General features: G+C 42.2%; 1 protein-coding gene across 3 annotated transcripts in view; it reads right to left on the bottom strand.

The window, feature by feature from the left end:
- ntm (neurotrimin) overlaps nt 1–24,054 on the bottom strand; it is a 447,919-nt gene that overhangs the window by 123,267 nt on the left and 300,598 nt on the right. For 2 of the 3 annotated variants that reach the window (XM_084029505.1, XM_084029506.1), the window contains exon 2: nt 14,504–14,594. In XM_084029505.1, the coding sequence (XP_083885631.1) occupies nt 14,504–14,594 (91 nt within the window). Of the gene's footprint in view, nt 1–14,503; nt 15,137–24,054 lie in introns of those variants that run through there. The other variant, XM_084029504.1, reaches the window with a different exon arrangement.

Here is a 24,054-nt window from a genome sequence, read left to right as displayed (position 1 = left end):
GTATAAGATTGCCATCAAATAAGGTGCTCATTGCTATAAAGTACTTAGTATAATATGTCTAATCACAGACAAAAGTACACTACAAACAATAAGAGACGTGAAAAAAGACACAAGAAAGGTTTTTGCAACCTTCATTAAATCACGATAACTGTGCCGAATGAAAACAAAGCGTTACATTCCGCAGCAGGTCAAGGATCACTGATACCAGGCACTAAAATATAAATCTTGCATGCTTGAGTATAAGCATACTCAGCATTTGCGATGGACATCCATGGTTTTGTTTGTGAGATTTTTTCTTTGCAAAGTTGACATTTTGACCTGATAGCCAAGAAAGATGAAAGCATGTGGAGTGTCCAGGATTTAAATATTTCTTGGGAGAATTTATGTGCTCATTATATGCTCTCTTGTTTGGTCTGATAATGGCACGAGAGGAAAGGTCAGGATGTGAGTATCCATGGTTACGTGCCAATTCCCTTATTTGATTAAACCTTGCTCGTGACCTGGCAATTGGCTATCCTGCACACCATAATTAAGGAGCGAGAAGGAGGCTTGAGCAAACATACACAGATCCAGCACGGCTCCTTTCTAGGAAATGTGTATTTCTAGACTCCTGCTTGTGTTTTTGCTTTTTAACTCACCATCCTGTTTAAAATAGCAGCTCCGTCTTCTCCAAAATCACGCTCACATGCAACTAAACACTCAATTATGTTTCCAGGGAAATGTATTTCCCCCTGGATTACAGTCGCAGTTTGAAAGACACGGTTAACTTTGTTAACTGAAAGAAAACAAAACACAAAAACACAAGAGAAGTACTTGGTTAAGTTTAGACAACAATCCTGGGAAACAGCCGAGCCAGCAGTGGGTGTCCGTGTTAACAGGTTAAAGCAGCCTCCCACCCTGCTGGGAGATCAGCTGCATGTCTTCCTGAGATCTGAGGTCTCACATCCGTGCGCCGCAGGTTCACAGTGTTTGACATCATATGAGCAACATTACTATGGTTTGATATCTATATCTGTAGGTGAAATTAATACATATTACATTAATTATGAATAGATGATACATTCATGAAAAAGTATTTATATTTAGCTCTTTTATCACTTAATTTCAAAATAAAAACCCACAAGTGTATGTCTGTTTCTGTAGTGTATACATGAATAAAGTAGAGCATGCTTCGTAACCATTTTCTGTCTAAAATAAATCTAAATGCCAGTTATAATGATATGAAATGAAGCCCTCCGGCCGTGATGAAACACACACACACACACACACACACACAGCTGTCACACAGGTAGGGTGGACCGAGTCAGGGAGATGAGACACATTACAATTATCTGTGAGCCTGAAAAATAGAAACCATATTTTGCTCTGTTATATTTACATAAATGCGATGTCCCTTAAACATTAAAAGTAGATTATTTTAGGAAACAAACATGACATTTTCAGAACTGGGTTAAATTATGAATTTAAAAACAACCTATCAATAAATTCCAACACAAACAAACTGCTGCAGGGATGCATGTTATTAGAAAAAAAACATATTTCCTTCCATATATATTGATATATACCTAATACACAATACATATATGAAAAAAGGGAGGAATATTCACCCTGAATGTTGTAGGCTATATTTGAAATGTATTTTGCATCTATCTGGTGCATTTTGAGACCAATTTGAGAGTCTAGATTAGCAACTGTTTGTGTATTCTAGTAAACAATGTAATCCGCTTCCACTGGCCTCGACCACAGCCATGTAAAAACGTGTGATTGGGTAAAAGCCCCACAAACACATGATTTACTACACTGAGTGTATTCCATATTTCTGCATTAAATTGCTTGTCAAATAAATCCTGCTGTTTTATAATGGTAAATAACAGTTGCTGCCTGTTGACCTTGCATCCCTCCCGACAACACACACTCCTATCCAGTCATCCTATCACCCAGAACCCTCGGCAGAGTGGGAGTTCATCACATCCAATTCCTCCAGTGGCCTCCGCAGTAAAATACAGGAAACAGGAAGCGCTCACACAGAAAGGACACTCACTTTTGTCACACGTCTTTTCATTGAAATGTTATAAATGGGCGTCATAGCTCGCACATTAAGATAATGTATTACTTTCCAGCGCACGCAAATTAAAGGAAAAAAATAATAATTGAGCCGCAAATTCTGTTTGTGGCATGATGGAAATACCATCATCAATTATTTGCAGTTGCATTATGATCTCTGTAACATTCAGCCCAGGTCCTGATTCCAGATTATTTCACTTGAAGCTATTAATCCTAATCCTAATTCAAACCACAATTCGAAAAGTCCCGACTCTAACATCACCTTCACACAACCAAATCTTAATCCCAAACCTTAACTGGCCACTGGTATGTGAGGACGAGCTAAATGCTGTCACTCTCTCTCTCTCTCTCTCTCTCTCTCTCTCTCTCTCTCTCTCTCTCTCTCTCTCTCTCTCTCTCTCTCTCTCTCTCTCTCTCTCTCTCTCACACACACACACACACACACACACACACGGGGAGAGCGTTTCAGATCAGCCATGAAGGGTGTGTTGGATTTTTAGCCCGGAGCTCTGGATGTTCCAACTCCACTCTTCCCTCTCTCCACTTTGAAGTGTAAAGTCAGTAAAAACTTATTTTAGCCAGAGGAGAAGTTTGTTGGGCACAATTATGGCTGGAAATAAATAAAGCTGTTTGTTTTCTCCCCTAAATGCCAGCTGGCTTTTGAGTGAAAGCCGAGGTGGGGTATTCACATCGATCGGATGGGCCCATTCGATCACTCATTTGTTCTCAGCCATTGCTCATGGGAACGAGATGCCAGATCCTGCAGCTACAGTATATGTTTACTGCGGATGCTGCAGTTTATCATCCAATGACACGTTTTATGGGACCCTTCACAGATGCAAGGACATATGCATCTGGAAGAGCAACCCAGGGTTTTTTATTTTTTACAGTGTATCTCACAGACATTTTCTGAACTAGCATTACTTTTGGCATCAACCCCTTTCTTGACGTAGCATGAAAGTCAGAGAGGTGACTACTTTTAACATAGAAGGACTGTAACAACAGTGTGTGTGTGTGTGTGTGTGTGTGTGTGTGTGTGTGTGTGTGTGTGTGTGTGTGTGTGTGTGCGTGAGTGTGTACAAATATAAACGCCTTATAAAATGGTACACAGTCTGCAAGGCAACACTCACCAAAGGGCCCAGCAAAGATGCCGTTAAAATGAAATAAAACTGCATTAATCCCAAAGGATATTCTTGTGCCAGAGATTGATGAAAAATTAAACAAGAATAATAAAAAAAAACTACAATTAGAAACAATTTAAGCATATACAAACAATAGAGCAGGAAATATAATATAAGCAACACTAACTACGAATAGAATACCAAGATGTATTATGTAAGATAATAATAATACAACGTTATATTGCACACAATATATTGAAATTAATTATAATCATGATTTTGAGATGTAATAGTTATATGCTATGAATATTATTGTTTTTAGTGCCCAGTGTTTAAAATGTCCCAGAAGGGGGAGGAGTTAAACAGCTTGATGGTCAAAATACGGTCAAAATCCCTGCTGTGGTGGAATAAGATCACATCCCAGGTTCCTTTGTGTGATTGTACAATCAATGTAACTGTTGTACACTGCTGGATTGTGTTAGGCCAGATTGAATATCCTGCAGTAGGGCCGTCCATGGTGGGAATGTAGTGTTGAATGTGGCCTTCTATTTGCTTTGCTGTTTTGGAGGACTTTGTAATTTAGTCACCTCGATGTTCTGAAGACACCGAGTGAAATACAAACATTTGAATAATGAATCTAGTTTGAGGAGAATTACTGTGTGGGTTCCTGCCTTCCACCGTTGTCTGTGACATCTCTGTAGCTGGAAAACAAGATGGAAATACAACACTCTTCTTTGGCTCATCGTTAGTTACTGAACTGCACCACCTAGTATTATTATAGTAATATTATATAGGGCTTTAAACAGGGCTGAACAATTATTTTAGGAATGAGAGTCATGAAGGGTAGAGAGTGATATAGAAGTCTACTTTTTACATCATCTTGCCTAATGTACATATGCTCAGTATCTTTAATATATAGGCATACAGGCCGAAGTTAAATTCACGTTTTGGATTTATTTTTAAATATATAATAAAATGTAGACTAAAATAAATTAAATACAGTCTAAAAACAGCTAAATGATGCTGAATGGAACAACCTGAGGAATCCGATCAAACCTTAAAAAACCTGAAAAGACCAAATCCTTAGCGCTGAGCAGCCATCAACACTCTTGACGCGTCAGATGATGTGTATTTAAGTTCAATATCCAGCCTCATCTGAGCGTTATAACATATGTTTTAAATATGAAATATCAGTGGGGGAGAATGGATTTCACCTGATTTCACCTCATCCCTGATGTAATTCTGTCTCTGATGTGGAAGATTTGCAAACTTTATAGGGTCAGTAACTTTTCACTGTCGATAACCTGCTGGCAATGTTGTTGATACATTGCTTCATCTTCTAGTCCACAGAATAGCAAAACATGGAGATTACCAGTAACAATCCCCTCAAGGGGGTGGGGGGAAGATGTCGTGGAATCGGGGTAGGTTTAGGTCGACGTGTGGGGGGGGCGATCGTCTGAGACACCGGAGTGTCGATATTTACTTGACCGCTAGAGGGCGCGCTATTTTGAAACGTAACATATGGTCGTAATTCGGTGCTTGACACACGACCTATGTGGTCGTTTTCTCGAGGAGGACAGTCTGGCAATATACGTTGCAATAAGATATAAAAAAGGGAGGGATAGTCACCCAAAATGTTGTAGATTATATCAAACTATATTTCCCCAAAATATCTTTATTTGTTTATACTTTGAACAACATGGATTTTTTCCAGTCATATTGTTTTACCTGTGCAGATTGTCTAACCTCTGTGCCTGATCCGGCAAATGGCAAGGTATATCCATAACTAATATACCTATGAAAACAGTGTGCATGATTGTGTATGTGTGTGTGTGTGTGTGTGTGTGTGTGTGTGCATCCATGAGCGCGGTGCCCTGCAGCATTGATGTCTTGGTGCTAAAGTGGAGGTGGAGCTGAGAATTTTTTAAGCACATAATCTCTTCAGCTGTCTCCCAGCCTTCTCCTCTTCTAACACCCAGACAGCACTGGAGTCGTCCTTAAGAGTAGAAGTGAAAGCATGCTGGTGGCACCAAGCCCCAAAGGGTCCAATATTAAATAAATAAATAAAACATTTTCATATATATAATACCCTGATTGTGGGAGATAACTGTTTCCAAAACTGGGCCATGTATGTTGGATGGAAAATTAAATGTGGATGTGTTGTCATGACTAAACATGGTGTTAATCTTAATGTTGACACAATGTTGACCGCTGATTAACAAGGACACTTAAAAGAAAATGGCATTTCATATCAAGAAGCTTCAGAATTAACTTTGGCATTGATGGTTGTCAAGCTAATGGGAGCTGACAAAGGCTGCTCTGATTGGCTGAACGGTGAGGGGGCGGGAACTGGTGTCACCACAGGCATGTCACACAACACAATGAAAAAATAAGTGGCATTAAGCAAAGTGACATTATGTATTATATAAATGGTCATTAATAGTTCAAAAAGGACGCTTCGAAAATCTAAAATCAGCCAAATAAAATATATCATTATTGGTTATGTTTTTGGAATAGTCTCTCTCTCTCTATTCAATTTAATTCAAAGGGGGTTCTCTCTCTGTCTCTCTGTGTGTGCCTCTCTGTCTCTCTCTGTCTGTATTATTATTGAAAAGCTTTGGGGCTCCATACAGGGGCAGGCTTTGTTTAACAATGGCTGAAATCACTTGAACATGACAGCACTAACTATCTTGGAACAGTTTATTTGTGGCACAATTACAAGCCCGAGCTGTTTGAAATGACAAACACAACGTGGTTGTTTGTGCTGTAGAGCTATCAGGCGATTATCAACTTTACAGAATGGGTACCAGAAAGCATCAAATTGCTGCCCGTTTAGGCTATAAAAATCAATCTGCACAATCCAACCTTTGCAGTACTCATTTCAAACTTCCTGAATAGCCGAAAAATGAATGTTCACACAAGGGCACTTGTCCAATCAGTCACACTTCATTACAGAAGCTTTGTAATTTCCTGGACAGCATTCAAGGCGGAATTAAATCACTTCAAAGCAAGAGAAGTGTGAGAGGGGAGACAGATAGAGAATAGGGAAGAAAAAAAAAAAAGATATCTTCCAGAAATTACTAATGATGAACCGCCACTGTTTCACAGTTCAGCAAGTCCTTACTCTGTAATCCACTGGAGATATGAGATTATACTCATCAACAATACTGTTAATGTAGGCCAAGCTCTTTCCCAGAACATCTGCACAAGTCAATGTCGTGAAATACAACAGCAATAACTACTCCATGATCTATTTCCATGAACATACGTTGGTGAAGTATGTGATTGCAGCACATGACAGATTTCAGCCTGCTGCCTGTTAGCTGTTGATTCAAATCACACTTGAAATTGTTTTAACAATCGGTGTCTTTAATGATGGCTTGGTCACACGTTGTTGCCAATTAATAGTCAAATAGATGACAAGTCAACATGGTTTCATCCCTCCACCAGTACATGGCTGCATATAAAGGCTGGGTGACAAATGAAAGGACAAACCACCATCAAGTGTCAAAGTTAGTATTGTTAAGGCATATATTGTCATATTTTAAATTCTTAGATGTTTGATAAAGGTGTCCCACAAGGATCAATATCAGCCCCCTGGTATTTACCCTAACAAGCTGGTAAACTTGTCCTCATACAATGGTTTGTGATATCTAATGAAAAAAAAAATAATTTTCCATGCGTCTGCCTACAAATGTGTCAATTTCTGTTTGTGAACATTTGTTTTGCCAGGATAAAAAACACCTTGGTTTCCTGAAAATCTGGGTTGAAATATCAATGGAAGTGACGTTACTTAAGTACAGATGTTACGTGACAATCAATTGACATTTGAGTAAAAATAACTACAGATGGTGCGTTACTCAATCAAATTTTTTTGGACAAATAAGCCAACCTTGTGGTTCAAATCACAGCAGACTTGCGTGGCCTTACTTAAGTACAGAAGTTACATAACGAATAACTCAACATTTATTTTCATCTATTTATTCAACAAATCATTCCAAGTTTGGGTTAAAATAACTACCGCCTCAGTTAATGTGCCAGGACATGGAAAGAAGCAAAACAGAGAATTAATATTGGACTAACTGATCTGGTTACCACAAACCCCAACACAAACGAAGGATAATGTTGCTGAATGTATAATATAGATAACAATTTCACTTAAAAAGGTACAGTCTGCAGGATTAAAACATTTTTATTAGCAGAAATGGAATGGACATTTATCTATCTACATAGAGAGCAGGGCTTTGTTCCAAAAACAGTTTGAGTCGCCCTCGTTCACTTGCCCTCAGCCCTTGCTATGACGTCACACGGAGGCCACTTGGAGGGCGGAGGAAAAGTGGGCGGAGGAGGAGTGAAAGGGGTAAATGGAACACACCTGCCCTCGTTCACTAACAGCCCAGACAATCATGAATCAACCACACGTTGTTGGAGTAGCGCTATACTGCCTATTCCAAATTACACAAAATATGTGGAGACTCATTTCATTGAGGCGAAGACGTATTCTGCGCTTGATGGCAATACGTCGGCTTATATACTTACACTTGTAAACGGTGGGCTCTGCCATAACTCTGCAACAGACAGTCTAATTGCACAATTAGTACCTGCCCGTGCTGGCTCCTTTAATTAATTTTCTTCTTCTTTGGTGGTGAATAGACAGCAGACAATGGTGTTTGAGGTTCATTATCGCCACCGCATGGACATATTTTTCGTGCACCACTGCAATGCATCGTGGGTGATATACAGCTCTGGAGTGACCATCGTTGTTGACTCGATCACTCAGCCCTCAAGGGTCGATATCGCCGGAGTTCACTTCAGCTGTTCAGAGAAATGGAACAGCCCTTATGATGGCGGTGGGGATTCCCCCGAGGGCAAGTGCTTAGGGCAAGTGAGCGAGGGCGACTCAACCTGTTTTTGGAACGCAGCCCAGGTCCTCTTGACAGAGTCCGCCATGTTGCACTACCATGTTTCTACGGTAGCCCAGAGCGGACAAACCAAACACTGCCTCAGAGAACAAGAGGTGGGAAATAAGTACACATTTTTAATTTTATTTGTTACTATGGTTTTCATGCATTTGAGGGAAAATATTGATTTTCTTTTCTCATTAATATGACACGAGATTCAGTTTGCCTTGTAAATAAACAGTAGAATAGTCCTTTTGTAGGGATACTTTATACTTCAAGAACATTTCAGAGCCTGTACTTTTTCACTTTTACTTGAGTAAATAAGTTGACGTTTTTTCTTTAACACAAGTATGTGTACTTCTACTTGAGGAGAAAATGTCAGTACTTTTGAAACCACTGGAGAGAACCAGTCACGGGTGGACAGGATTCTGTTGGTTGTCACCTCACCGCTGGACTTTAAAAGGTGAATTGTGTGAACAATTTATTTCTGCTGCCTTAAGTGGCTAAAAATGCAGTTATTGCAGGTTTAAGGTTCTACTTCCTGATATAATTATTATTATATGGATACATTCTGCACATCAAAATAGGTCTGTGCACTTCCACTGATAGCATGAGCATAACTGCACCACAGTGGAATCCACATGCTTTTCAAAACAGGGCCAAGAGCCACATTGCACTGTGCTACAATAGCCTCATACTGGATGATAGAAGTAATGCAGGGAAAGAATTTATGATTTATGGATTGTGCACAACAACACCGAATGACTTCAGTCCCTCTTTGCCACTTAAGCTAAGTGATAAATACTAAGAGAGAAAAACATCCCCTGGCGCTTAATCAAATGAGAGAAATGCTTTCAGCTATATTACAACTCTATAAGAAATGACGAGTGATCCTATTCTGTTTCCATTCTTGCTATCGGAGCATTTCTTTTATTATTTTGACGGTGAAAAGCCTTTTCTGGGACAGTAACGTGAAGACAATAAGTGGAAACGTGGGACTAATGGATGGCAGCCCTGCTAGACAATGCAAGGTTAAAGAAAATGGAATTACAGAGAGAGTTGTTAGCATTCCTCTGCAAAATTACATTATCAGCTTTGCAATCTTGGCCAGTGGCATATGAGGAATAAAAATAGCTGCTTTAACTCCAAAACTTGCGCTGGATTAAAAAAAAAAAGCTTCATCTGTGACAGCAAAGCTTTCCATTCATAACATCGACACCAGAAATGCTGAAAGCGACATGTCAGAATACCAATTTGTACACGTCAAGCAAACACTTGTACATGCAAATTAAACTGCAAGGCGATTAAAAGAATCTCCCTGTTTGTTTCCTAAACATTTAACCAGAATCCCGAATGCGTTCGTCAGGCAACAGGGAGAGAAAGGGATGAATGTTAACACGATGGTTCTGAGACCAGCGTGGTCTGTGCAGGTAGATAAACGTCTCAGGAGGTTGGTGGCTCACCTCGGCCACTGTGCCGACATTCATTAATCGCCGTCTCACGAGGAAGCACGTCTCTTTTTAAATCCATTTGAGTGGGCAGGGCCTTGGGAAATTAATGAGCTTCTCATTGAGTCCAGTTACAGTCGGTTTTATGTCAAGCACAGTGCTGTACATTTATAGGAGACAATTTATTATGAAAGGAGATTTACCGTCAGTAATTTAAAATAGTCCATAATTTGCTTTCGCGGTGGCGATGTGGCCTTTGTGAAGCAAAGCTCGGCTCGATCAATCACACGGAGACACTTCCCTCATCTAATCTCCTCAAACGTCATCTTCACCAGACGTGTAATCAACAAGAAGAAATACAGTGTGAGCTGCACTCGCTCTAATAGTCGCAAAGTCGGCAACGCTGGCAGCCCGTCAGCATCGTTGTTTTGGAGGGAAACGGCAAACATGGCGACTGTTACTTCTCACAGCTTTCAAGTTAGCAGCTTGCACAAGTCTCTGGTGAGAAACAAGCATTTGATTTAATTGCTGTGAGGATATAAGCAGAACGTCAGCAAATACAACAAAAATGTTTTTTAACTGCCAACACAGGCTGCACGGTGGTGTGGTGGGTAGCACTGTCGCCTCCCCCTGAGAGGGTCCCGGGTTCGATTCCCAGGTCGGGTTTGGGTTCCTTCTGTGTGGAGTTTGCATTTTCTCCACGTGTAAGCGTGGGTTCTCTCTGGGTTCTCCGGCTTCCTCCCACAGTCCAAAGACATGCAGGATGGGAACCTGTCTGTCTCTACATGTCAGCCCTGTGATAGACTGGTTACCTGTCTGTCTCTACGTGTCAGCCCTGTGATAGACTGGTTACCTGTCTGTCTCATGTCAGCCCTGTGATAGACTGGTTACCTGTCTGTCTCTACATGTCAGCCCTGTGATAGACTGGTTACCTGTCTGTCTCTACGTGTCAGCCATGTGATAGACTGGTTACCTGTCTGTCTCTACTTGATCTACGTTAGTATGATATTTACACTCTGTTGCATCGTCCCTTCCTCATGCAGACACATAGGGGATGTGATCATACACAACGACAAATAGGTTAAAGGCTTATTGAACATACCAGAATAAAATCCCCCTTCTTTCACCTGCAGCATGTGGCCGGCTTCATGCTTATTTGCTGTAGGTTTTGCAGTGGATCAACTGGGGAAATCAGTGCTCAGATCACATTCAGATGAAGTGATAATTAGTGTTATTTAGTCATCACAAATCAGACCTCAGCCCCGACAGCTTCATCCTCAGTTTCAGCAGTCAAAAAGGGCAATAGGAGCTTGTTAGCACAGAGAACAGCAGGGGTGGTGAGTCCCACATCTATAACATAATTTGTGCCAGAGGAATACGATGCATCCGGATATCCGAGGGGCTATAAAGGTAATACAAAAAGTGGCCCAGCAAACTAATGGAGGGTGGCCGACCAACATCACGTATGATACTGCTGATACTTTGGGCTGCTAATATTGCTCTTATATCCCATGTGCTTCGAATGTGCCGTTGGATTTTTCATGCTCTGCCTCTCCTCGTTGCTGCCTTGTAACCCCACCACCCTGTAGAAATAAGCAACTTAAGTACTCAGTTTTGCGTGCGCTAAGTATAGCTGGCTTAAAGGTCATTGTGGGCATCACTCAGGATGTCAGTTGAGTATATTCTACAGAGTGAAAAGGAGACTGCAGTGAATGTCTTAGTATCAGAAGCTGCCGTGAGTGGGAGCTGGGACAGAACCCAGTGTTGACTGGTTGGCAGGGGGCCTGATCACACCTACTGGATAGTCCACTGTCTTGGCTTCAGTACGTCTCAGGAGCATAATGACAAAAAGAAAAACAAACCTTTGAGTGTAATTTATCAAACTTTTGAGTGTGCGACCTATCAGTGTTGTTGAAAATCCTGCCGTATAGCTTAACAGCGTGTAATATTCCCGGCAAAGCCACAGAAACATTATCTGAAGTATTATTGACATCAAAAATCAGACACATGCCTAAAGTAGAGACAGTTAAGCCATTTCAATGACCTACTTACTCAGCAAATGTAGTTGGTATCCATTCACGAGATCCCTTCCATCTTTGAAAATGAAAGAGCCCAACTTCATGGGCAAATCATGAGCTGCAGGAAATTGAATCTACTTTGAAGCAGCCGCTATAGACAGCTGCACAGCATTACAAGTTGAGCATCTAGCCTCATAACAGCAAGCAGCCAGGTGATTGTATGAGCAGGCACTCGCCAACAAGATGAAAGTGAAGTACGGCCCATGTGTGAATCAGTGTGGGACTGAAACTGCCATTACTACTTAGTCAGCCTGGAGGATTGCTGCACATTTACACCAGGACGGAGCTGCCAGTGCTGTTGACCTGTTCGTCTGTACAGAGGAGTCAAAAGTGGCACTGCATGCCAATAGGGGCAATAATACAAGCTCTAATGTGCAGGCCAGTTTATACAGGATAACATGTAGAACAATTATAAGCAAAAAGACATCCAGCAGATTCATGGGATTGTTGCTCATTCGTTCTCTGACTGCTCCCATTTGCAGCCACAGTTAGGCTGTCCGTGGTGCTGAAGGAGGACAGCAGTGAAGGCTAGAGCTCAGTCAGAGCATTTCAAAGCTCGCTATATGGTTTATAAGTAGTTTGTAGCAAGTGTGTCTGGAATGGAAGCATGTGGAAGTACGGAGATTATGTAAAAAATAAGGCAACGTTTAGGTATAATAACCATGGAAGTGGCATTAAGTATGAAAGTCAAGATAATTAAGTTTGTAAGTTATGTGATAAATCCCTCTGGGTTCAAATAAGTTCAACATCAGCTAAGGAGACAGGTAACTGCTCCAGGACTACACATGTATGATTGTGTTGTGTAACTGCTTATTGTTGAATGAGATAACACGTTCACCATATCAACCTAAAAGGTACAGTGTGCAGGATTAAAGATGATCTAGAAGATATGGAATAATATTTATATAACTATGTTTTCATTAGTGTATAATCTCCTGAAACAGAGAACCATTGTTAATGTTAGCTTAGACTGCACATTTTATGTCTACATCGGGAGCAGTTGCTGTTTACAGAGTCTGCCATGTTGCACCACCATGTTTGCAAATAAACTAAACTGAATGGAAGTGAAATGGATTAAAAACAGCAGAAACGATTAGTCCACAACCGTCTCCAGCTCTGTGCTGTTAAACGTTTGAAAGATTATCATGATATTATTGGTTTAAATGATTTGGTGCTAGCTGAAGTACTGTATGCATGCATCATATTTTGTTTTCCAGGAAGAAAAAAAAAAGCATTGGATATAAAAAATACAAAGCATTTGATTTTTAGCATTCATTGATGAATCTTATTGTCAGCCAATGTTTGAAGACAGATTCTGTACAGGATAGACTCCCTGTAGTAATGAAAACATCCATGATACCACAGCTACACAGGAAATCTTTATACATATTACATTTTATACTTTGATCAATTTGTTTGACTTGAAATGATATGGGAATCACACATTCTGGTTGGAATTATTATTATTATACATAATTTATAGGATTATATTTAACTCCCCCAGGAGTTACGGTCGTATTGTGAGTGAGTGAGTGAGTGAGTGAGTGAGTGAGTGAGTGAGTGAGTGTGCATCTCTGTGTCTGTCCATGGCTAATCTCTGATTATTCTGCTGCAGCAAACCATATTATATTTCCGATGGCCAGTTATGGGGGGCTTGGGGTTGCGGTCGGGCGACTAGTGATAACTCATGTGGGGATAATAGACTTGAAGCCTAAATTGATGCTTTGAGTTGCTTGGTGTTGTTGCGGGTGAAAAACACATCATATACACTTGCAGTCTAGACAGGGATTTAGTCCATTGTGGTTTGTATTCAAAGCAGTGGTTGTTGCAGACACACCTGACTGAGGTCTGCACCCTGCTGAGTGCACCTTTCTGGTATAATGATGTTATTGTGTGACCACAGGCCTGTGATGGATCTAGTTGGACTGTGTACCCTTAGACAGCTTAGTTTGGGTAATAAAATAAGAAATCAATAGGCCTTAATAAAACAAATACAGAAAATGACTGTCAGTGAGAAATGCCCATGGTGAAAATGTCCTCATGGTGTCATCCTCAAACAGACTTCCTTGTCATTTGCTTTCAAGTCGCTCCTCTGGGTTCAATCCGTAACTACAATGTGAAGACTTAGACTACCGCCTGTTAACACTGGCCCATGCCCTCCACCTCCACCTCCACACATCACACCGTGCCAACTCTGCTATCACAAGAAAACCCTTCCCTTTTGCCATTGTGATTATTACTGGACATTCCCGACAGCACTTGAAAGCAACATAAATCCTTCTATGTCCAGTAAGCCTTGAGGGCGCAGAGGAGGGGAAAGGTCACCGCAGACAATCTCCCATCTTGAGCAATTGCTAGTCAATCCGTTTCTACCCCCGCAGTATTTATTATATGTGATATATGTGTGTGTGTGTGTGTGTGTGTGTGTGTGTGTGTGTGTGTGTGTGTGTGTGTGTGTGTGTGTGTGTGTGTGTGTGTGTGTGAGTGATATTACTTGCACCCTCCTTCAGCCCTCAGCACTCTGTTATTCTTTCTCCGCTTCCACAAGCGCACTTTTCCCCTCCACCTTTAGTTCTGCACCGTCACACAACAATTAAAGCCGCTAAGTCTCTCGTTAACAGCTGCTAAAGATTAGCAGAGTATCGCTTCTGAATTGAGTGTTTTCCAAAGACTAATCCTCTGAACAACCCCCCTCCCTGTTTTTTTTTGTTTTTTTTTCCAACAGCAGGAACATGATAAAACACTTCAGCCGCCTCTCTGTCTCTCTCCTCACTAAGCACTTCAATTAGGGAAGCCTGCAGGCGGCGGTCAACTTCGGGGAGACATCCAGCAGCGGCGGCGGCGACGGCGCCGACAGAAACACATGACAAGAGAAAGAAAGAGTGACTCACCTGAGAAAGACCGTCTCCCCTTGCCGGACGGTGATATTGTCCATCACTTTGTTGTCGGAGTGAGAGTCCCCTTGGCTGCGGACCGGCAACCCTGCAGGCACAAGAAGCAAAATCCTCAGGGAAAGAAGAAGTGTGCATTTGGAAAAAGCAACAAAGTCTCCCCGGACGGACATCGTCTTTCAGCCGGGAGGTGGAGAAGCAAAATCCCACAGCGAGACAATGAGTCACTTCGCGGTCCCGTGGAGATTATTTACCCCCCGGTTCATTAGTCTTAATCCAAATCCTGCTCGCCAGGTAACCGCGGTGTGCAGGGGAGGAGACACTCGACCCTATCTGCCTGCGCGGGAACACATCCACTCTTTACTCTGTGCTTCTTACACGGACACGGAACTAGAATCCCGGTCCGGGCGGCACCAACTTCTTTAACATAACAACACACAGTGACAGTCCCACACGCAAAACACGCGCACGCTGCTGTTTCAGACGATCATCCGCAGCCTTTTAATTGCCTAGAAAACAGGCGGCCGACACGGAGACCACGTTCCCCGCCAGAGTCATGTTCAGAAGGAAGGAGGGAGACGCCAAGTTTGCGATTAGCATCGCCTGTCAGTGAGTCGTCAGGCGGGCTCCGGATTAGGAGCTCTGTTCCTCTGGCTACGTCACGGACGGACAGTGGTGATGACAATGGATGCACATTTACATGAGAGCGCCTCGGGGAGAAGACGTTAGTGAGTCAGGCGCTGAGACTCCACGCGGAGTTCATGCTGCTTTATGGAGCAGTCGGAGATATAACGCGCCTCTGGTTCTGTGATCTTATACTTCTGTTGCCATGTTTACCAAGCATACCAATTCTATTCCTACAGGCTATTAAACAATCCCTAGGATATCGTTGAACTTTGGTTTCTTCTCATAAATAATATCAGTAAAGTAACAGAACATGTGTGGGATCTTTATGGTAGGCAGCGGGACTTTTCCCCCCTCATCCAATAGGCTTCTTCAGGTCTACCTGTCTAGTGGGGAGTTCAGGTACTTGACTTCTTGTAGGGTCGTTAATACTGTGAGAGTCATGTGACTCCTGGACCCTCCCAGTCCTCAAATTCTTGATTATGTTCTCCTTTCACGCAAAAAATATTACAGCACATTTTCCAAAAGTTCATATGCAAGTAGCTTGTGGGGCTTGCGAACGAAAAGTCATATTTAATTTGATATACACCAAAGCTCATTGCAACATGAGCAAACAATTTGAAAAGCCAGCTATATGGTTACTGCTCCTTTAGCTTATAGCGAATAACCCTTTACAATGGTAGAGGAGCTTATCAAGCCTGGTGCCTGCCTGTGTGCTGGGAGTTAATAACTCTCCCCGGTATCTCACTGAGGCCAAACACAATATGTATTTTGCTCATTACTGCTGACAGTGGCATAACGCATATTTACAGCCCAGTTCATATTTTCCTGGCATAGTGGGTTTTTTTTCTTTCTTATATACATTTTTAGGACCTCCTTCCCATATATACATTCCCATATATATACATTCCCATATACTATATATATATATATGGAGGTCCTCTTTAAAAAAAAATAAAATAAAAAAAAAACAGTAGTGGCCTTAAGTGACAAAAGGTTGTGAATCCCTGCTGTAAGGCCTTTTCCATGGAAGGCATTCTGACACGTGACAGTCAGCACAGGTGTGAATTCTACTCACTTCCAATGAGCTGCTTCACTTGTATTGTCCAAGCTTGAATAAATTATTTAATTATTCATTAATGTGAACTGTGACATGTGATTTTCTCCCACTGTGATGAGTTTGATGAGTGTTTCTTTTTTAGGCAAAATGGAAACAAACAACTGTCCTGAAAACTGGCCTCACTGATAGTGACTCACGTTAAAATGCCAATAGAATGTAGAAACCGTACTAAAATCACTCTAATCTATTACATTGTGAATTATGTACGCCGCCATTATAGATCACCATTTGCAACTGCGTGAATGCATTTTAAAAACATAAAAGCATGTCGTTAATAAGCTGCTTTTTCACTTTTTCAGTGAAAAAGAAAAAAAGATGTTTGTAGAAATAAACCCAAACACTGAGTGTCCTAAATGCTCTTACCTTTTGTCTCATTCACAAACATCATGCACATATTATGTTTTATAATTCACACCATTCATCTTCTATTCCTCTCCAATACATTTTCATTCTGAAGCTTGTGACAGCTGCAAGCCTGTGATGAATACGTGCAAACGAGTATTTGTGCCCAACATTTCCTGATTCATGTTACGATGTCTCTTTTTCTGTTTCCTGTTTACTGAGCGCGTCGGGCCCTCTCTCAGCGCAATCAACGCTTGATTACTCTGATTTCATTTTAACAACCTCTGAGGATTCTGTCATCTGCGGTTCATGAAGTAAGCCATACCAAAACACGTTGGCGGTATTGAAACGGCTTAAACAGCTGAAAAGCAGCTGAAGGGTTTGCTTTTGGATCAACTGGATCGTGTCAGCGCCCTGTTTGTAGAATGATGGTGTCAGAGTAGAGTCAACATGAAGGTGTAAAGGTTCATCCTCTGTGACCTGGGTTCATTGATAATCAACGCGTCATATTAACATCAAGGTTACTTTTAATTATGAACCCACAATCCTATTTAACTCTCCTGTATCTGTCATTTTATGCCATCTTTAAAGGCAGGGTTTAGAAGACATGTCTCCCATAATTAGGACGTTGTAATTATATATGAGAGCACTAAGAAGGCTGTCCTTGAGTGAAACACTTATTCTCACTAACAAATTCTGCAAAGAAGGCAACAAGTATGAGCCAATGAGAGCCAGAGGAGGGTGGCTCTTTGTGGGACGCTGGTGGGGGGGAACGGGGAAAACTCCCGTCAATAAGAGGTCATTTGGAATGCGGATGAGAGAGCGATGAGAGATTTCCTAAAACTATTTTGCACAATGTGAAAATGTCTGGCTTTCTGCCCAACCTGCACAACACAGAAACAGACCTACACCACGTTGCACCGGCTTGGATTCCTCCAAGTAACACAGCAGAGCGAGCTCGTGCACTTTTTAAACAGATGCGAGCCGTGCAGCAGGACGATGCAGGGACAAAGGGGAATTGCACACAAGAAGTGAGGTGATGTGCTTTATTATACATTCTCTCAAGTCTAGAAACCAACCCACGCATTGAATTACAGAGTGCAAGGCGTTGACGCAAGAAAAAGAAAACCGCTGCGATGTATGGTTGATGAGAGGGACAATCATACGGCACTGAGTCACCGCCTCTGTCGGTGCTTTGTGCCGTACGCATACGTTGCAACAATGCCAGTTTCAGCCTGGAGGCTAACAGTAGCTGAGCAACATTTCAGACTGAATACAAAAAGCTGCACGTTTTTATCACGACATATTTGATGTTTGTATTGTTACAATGACTCACGAAATCAAATGTGAAAGGATGGAACGACAGCTCAAATTCACGCTTGCGTGAATTGGCCTAATTACTGCAGGTCTGTCAGCAGTGTCCTCTGCCTTTTCCCATTCATAGCAGAACACGCGACAACCCCACTGAAAGGAAACCAAGCATGCAATTATTCCGTCCTCTGCTCACAACTGCTAGTCCTTTCACTCACTTAATCCCAGCATTCACCGGCGTCTTTCACCACCCAATATTTTGACACTCAGCACTTTTACCTCCATTTGTCACACGGCCGAGTGCAGGTAATGAATTCATAGATCACCAGAGCTGCAATCCACATTTATATAACTTGATAATGCAATTGACTTTTTTTCTCCTATATGTTTTTCATCATTTTGACTGTTGTTCAAATCTGAAATAATGTACTTCATGTGCAGGTTCCCTGGTCTTCCAGTTGAGGTATCCACACGGCGGGAATTATATTATGTTTTAATTAGTTTGACTCTCAAGGTGCAAGTTAGTCATTTGTGTCCGTGCCTGAAAGGACGCAAGACGCTGCAGCTGCCTGGCCAATAAATGCCAGGAACCATTATAAATCTGAATATGACATCCTGTATGCATTACTGGGATTCAAGGCCTTTCTGACCTCACAGCACTCTAACAACTTTTTTGTCATCATCCGACTAAAACTATCATGCATTCTTTCAACTACAGGATTCAAAATGTGAAAACGTGTCATATTTAGTTTATTTAGCGAATATCTATCATATGGATGTTATGGCAACTGTTACAAATTCCTCCCCTCCAGCTCTAAGCATTCCATTATGAGACGGGGAGGGGGAGTGGGTGTGCTCGAGGCCTGACGGTATCAAAGCTGTTTTATAGTCCAGATCTCGAAAGGGACAGAATGAAATGTCACCATCCAGAACAAGGAGCCTCCAGGCGGCACATTGCTGGGAAGCTATACGGTCACGTCGTTTGCTGCAGCTCAAGATGGAGGCTCTACCTCTACTCATGTACACTATAAATGCCACCGCTCTGCAGCCCCTCTGCAGCTCACCCGAATGAGGCTGTCAAGTAAATGAACGGGCCAGGAAAGTCTCCTTTGGTGACATCTAATGTTCTCCATGTGAACCACCTTCGGTTGAGGTGATCCAGTAGTCGGTAAGATGGCTGGATGGCATGTCACTTGGACACATGATGGAAAAAGACATGGTAATTTAGCGTATGAATTATGATTTCTTTATTTTTATTTTTCAGATGCGTCACGATGCCCTGGGAATGACAACGTGGTGGCAAATACTACAAGCAGACCATGAGTAGGAAAACAAGCCCCCCTCTACTTGAGGATGATGATGTCTAACTAAACTAATGGTAATCACCCAGACCTAATTGGGTGGTTTGCATCTCTGGACCACAGGGACAAGCTGAAGACAGGAAGTGACCCCCCTGTGAAATACTGTCAAGATGTCAGCGAGCAAAGTGCTTAGCCTCTGCCGAGTCCACCGGAGCAGACCGGGCAGCTCCCCGCCACGACCCCAACACAGACTGACCGCTGAAGCAGCTTTTTTTTTTTTTAAAACACACAATTTCCCAGTGCGCCTGAAGGCGACAGAAGACCTTTGATCAGTTTGTAATTGGAATGAATGAAGGAGGAGAAGAGACTGACAGGTGAATGTCATGGACGTTTAGTGCGTCAAGGTGTCACGCTAATCAGAGTAATCACTTTAATGGAAACTATTAGGCAATCTTCCGAACATGTCGATCACCATCACACTCTGATGGTAGATACTACAGTGTAACTTTTGTGGAGGGCCGGCGATGGGTTCAGAGTGGAATCAAACAGCAAGCAAACCCATCAAATGCAGCCCAGTCCTCAGCATGTATCTGTACAGTCGACGTAATGCAGGTCTGCATGTGTTTCAAGAATGCTGTCAAATGGGCGCGCAGTTGGCGGAGAGGTGAGGGCGCATGCCATGAACAAAAGTACATACGCAGCAGACCCCGGTTCGAATCCCGGTCGGAGGTCCTCTCCTGCCTGTCACACCCCCGACTCCCTCTCCTATGTTTCCTATCTGTCCACTGCTAATAAAGGCATCTATGCCTAAAAAATTATACTGTCAAATGAACAAATGGCTGCTCATTAATGCCAGAGAGATTCCAGAGTGTGTGTATATTAGCGGATATCTAGAGATTAATTCTAAATTACGATATGCACCATCAAAGACTGAAACAGTTCTTCGTCTTTCTTATATGGATTCTGAACTTTCTAAGGGGAAGTAGACCTGAGGCTAAATCAAATCTTTAGTCTGACTGTGGGTTGAAATGAATTATAACTGATGGTATTCGATGACTGAAACTCATTATAAGTCTGCATTGCATTTAAAATCATGCAGATATAGTAGCAGCTGAAACTCACAAACTGCAAGTCATAGTGTCACTCTTAAAAAAAGCCATCCAGACATGCACACACACGCACACACACACACACACACACACACACACACACACACACTTGACCTCCCTGGCAAAATGAAAAAGGAACTCTCTGCTGAGACCAATGAAGCCTCCCATCAGAGTCTTTCTTCACCCGCTTTTTTGCCAGTTGGCATGAACACACACTTCCAGACACACACTTGACCTGACCTTGACATGCCAACCACCCTTTCCACACACATCATGGACTTTCTAACCTTACCAAGTAGTTTTGCTGTCTAAACCAAACCAAGTGTTTCACCTCATCCATATGGTTGTGTGATACCAGACCGATGAGAACTATTTATGGAGGATGTTTTTGGTTCAGAACTTCAACATTGAGCACTAACAATGCCCACAATCTTTTTGAGGGACTCGGTTAGCTGGTCGCAGCTGAAATCATTTCAGGGAAGGAAGCGGGTGACTACATTTGTACAAAGCATGGACTTTGACAGGCAGAGTTGTCCCAGGTTACGTTCATGCAACAAAAGGGTAGTGCTTATGTTTTCAGTTACATGTAAAACAAGGACCACAATATTTCTCACAAGCAACCAACACTTTGATTATGTTTAATCAGTGTGTTTATTCAGTTACTGTGAATGGATATTGTAGATGAATGAAATGATGATCATTTAAATTTTGCAGGTCATGTACTAATTAAGTTGAAGTCCTCATTAAGTTGATTTAAAAAAAAAACATAATCAGCACATCATTATGTTTGTTACAAAACATAGTTGCGGCTGCAATTTCGGAGCATACAAAGGTAATTCTGAGGGTTGGCATATATTCCCACACCAGATTAACAAACACATAGTCAGCCTAAGGCAAACTGATAATTAAGTCCTGTCTGTCTTTTTATCCACCTTCTGTCTATCTTCAGATATGGTCCTAGACAATAGCTGATATAATTGCTGGCTTAATTAGCCTGATGCTTCAGACAGAAGGATGCTTTCCTTTTCAATGTCCAGACCCCTTACCATGTCCTGTAAACCCATCAATTAGGATTTTACATAACACATCTCTTTAATTCCACAGCCAGTCCGGCATCAAAACGGTGATTCACACACACACACACACACACACACACACACACACACACACACACACACACACACACACACACACACCACGACTGAATTTATATAACAGGTGCTTTGCAATCTTTTCAAACGGCATATCATCATCGAGAACAAACTGGCTGAATAGCTCATAAATTATATTGCCATTGGTTGTCTTGACAACCAATGATTGCTAAGTGGGAGAAGCTGTCAGATCGGCGAGAAAGAAACCCATATTCCGTTGGTGCTGAGAAAAAGACAGGAACAAACAGAATACAGCATCAAGCGTCAAACCGACAGCAGAACCCGAGCAGCTGCAGCCTGCGATACCTCTCCCGGTGTAATTTACACTTAACTCAGGAGCCACAGGCCAGATGTGCATGAAATGGATCACGCTGGTGTTGTGAAGAGCGAGTTAAACGGTTATCTCTGCTGCTCTGCACCGAGATCCCTCTTGATGACTTCCAGATGGTCATCCTCCATCTTTAAGACTCTCTTTGTCCACGAGGGAAGCTGAGGTAATGAGGTCTTCCTGAAATATCACCTTGCAGGCCGAGTGTGGCGGGAGGATCTTAACGAGGAAGTCAGCAGGACACCTCGACCTACTGTAAGTGGTGAAATGCTAAGGAAGCCTCTGGAAAATCCTGATGATTTCAAATGTGTACATTAATCAGTCACATGTCTCCCGGTGTTGAATTAAGCTCACAGTATAATGAGATCTCAAGAGGGGCTGGTGAGAAAAAGAGACGCCGTGAATGTGTTTTTGCAAGATTTCCCCATTGTATGCAAGTGATTGCATGTCTAAGTAATTGTGCTGGAAGCACTTGACTTGGGGTTTGGGCTCTTGGTGAAAAACAATAATTAAGAGTGAACAAACAGTGGTGATAACAGCTGTGGGAGAGGCAGTGAGTGGCTGTGAGGACGGCATGCTTGTGGTCTGGGAGAGGTTTCATGTTGGCACACAATCAGAGGACAATCGTGCCTGGAGGCTCACGCTCCACTCCACCTCTCATCCCCAACATTCACCAAGAGCAAGCGTTTGCCAAGATCTTAATCATGATGGCCTCAAGCAATCAATGCCAAAGAGGCCCTTCAGTGTTCGACAGCCCCGAGAGAAGGTGACCATTACGTTGTAATAAAGAGATTGATCCCGGCAAAGTCCTCCTCGTCACCCATTAGCAATGGCTTCCTGACTGGGAGGCACGTAAAGTTCACTTTTGCATTATATTATATGATATCATATTATAGCCTATTATATTTAATCTTTATTCTTCCCCTCTGTTGTTTTGATATGCTTTATCATAGATACATTTTCATGCCAATAACTACAAAATAAAACAATAATCCATAATTGCTATTAAAGGAATACTTCACCCATTTGGTTGTGCATCATTCCATCATTTCCCCAGAGATAGAAATCTCCGTATTTCAATTCTGAAAAAGAGCCTCCAATAACGCAAATATCCTCATTTTGCGTCATCGGAGGTTGCTCTGATTAGAGGGGGTAAGACTACAACACTAGTTCCTCATGTTCTCAACCCGTGAGGGGGACCCACTGAAACTACAGACCTATTACAGACCAGTAGTGGGACCTCACTTCAGACTTGGGGTGTGAGCTGGACCGGTCCATTTTGAATAAAAATGACACTCTGTCCAAAATCCGCCCAGTTGGTCCGGTCGGTCTGGTTGGTCGGTCTGGTCGGTCCGCTGGCACGTCCTTGGGGGACAGATCAATGGGAGTGGCCTGTGGAGCTGTGCATTGTGGGAGTTGTCTTTCATCCACATGCGCCAAAAAGTCACTGTTTGCCTTTTCTCGGTCAAGAAGGCACCAAATTCGAAATGTATATTTCATTTCGACTACATAGATGACCCACTTTCAATACAAATTCATGTTTCACTGGTGGAGTAGTCCTTTAACATTATTTTCTCCGGGATGGAGCCGATCTCTGCTGACACTGGCGAAGGCAGGGTACACTAGTCTATCACAGGGCTGACATGTAGAGACAGACAGGTAACCAGTCTATCACAGGGCTGACATGTAGAGACAGACAGGTAACTAGTCTATCACAGGGCTGACATGTAGAGACAGACAGTTAACCAGTCTATCACAGGGAGACATGTAGAGACAGACAGGTAACCAGTCTATCCCATGGCTGACATGTAGAGACAGACAGGTAACCAGTCTATCACAGGGCTGACATGTAGAGACAGACAGGTAACCAGTCTATCCCATGGCTGACATGTAGAGACAGACAGGTAACCAGTCTATCACAGGGCTGACATGTAGAGACAGACAGGTCCCCATCCTGCAGGTCTTTGGACTGTGGGAGCATGCAAACATGCAAACTCCACACAGAAGGAACCCAAGCCCAAACCAGGACTCTATGTTATTGCTATTTTATTTATTTACTTATTTATTTAATTGCCTTTGCTTTCCTGTCCTTCGGACACACACACAAATCAATATTGTCTTGTCCTTGTTGTTTACTGGCCTGTATTGACGGTTCTTGTCATATTCTTCTTGTTCTGTTAGTGAATTGCCTTCTATTTTGCAGTTTAAAAAAAAACAAAAAACCTTTAGCAGTGACACATCCTCAGCTGTCGTCACCCCGGAGAC

This window comes from Eutrigla gurnardus (assembly GCF_963514095.1).
Source record: "Eutrigla gurnardus genome assembly, chromosome: 15".
NCBI classification, from domain to species: Eukaryota; Metazoa; Chordata; class Actinopteri; order Perciformes; family Triglidae; genus Eutrigla; species Eutrigla gurnardus.
This window is presented reverse-complemented; position numbering and strand designations above follow the sequence as displayed.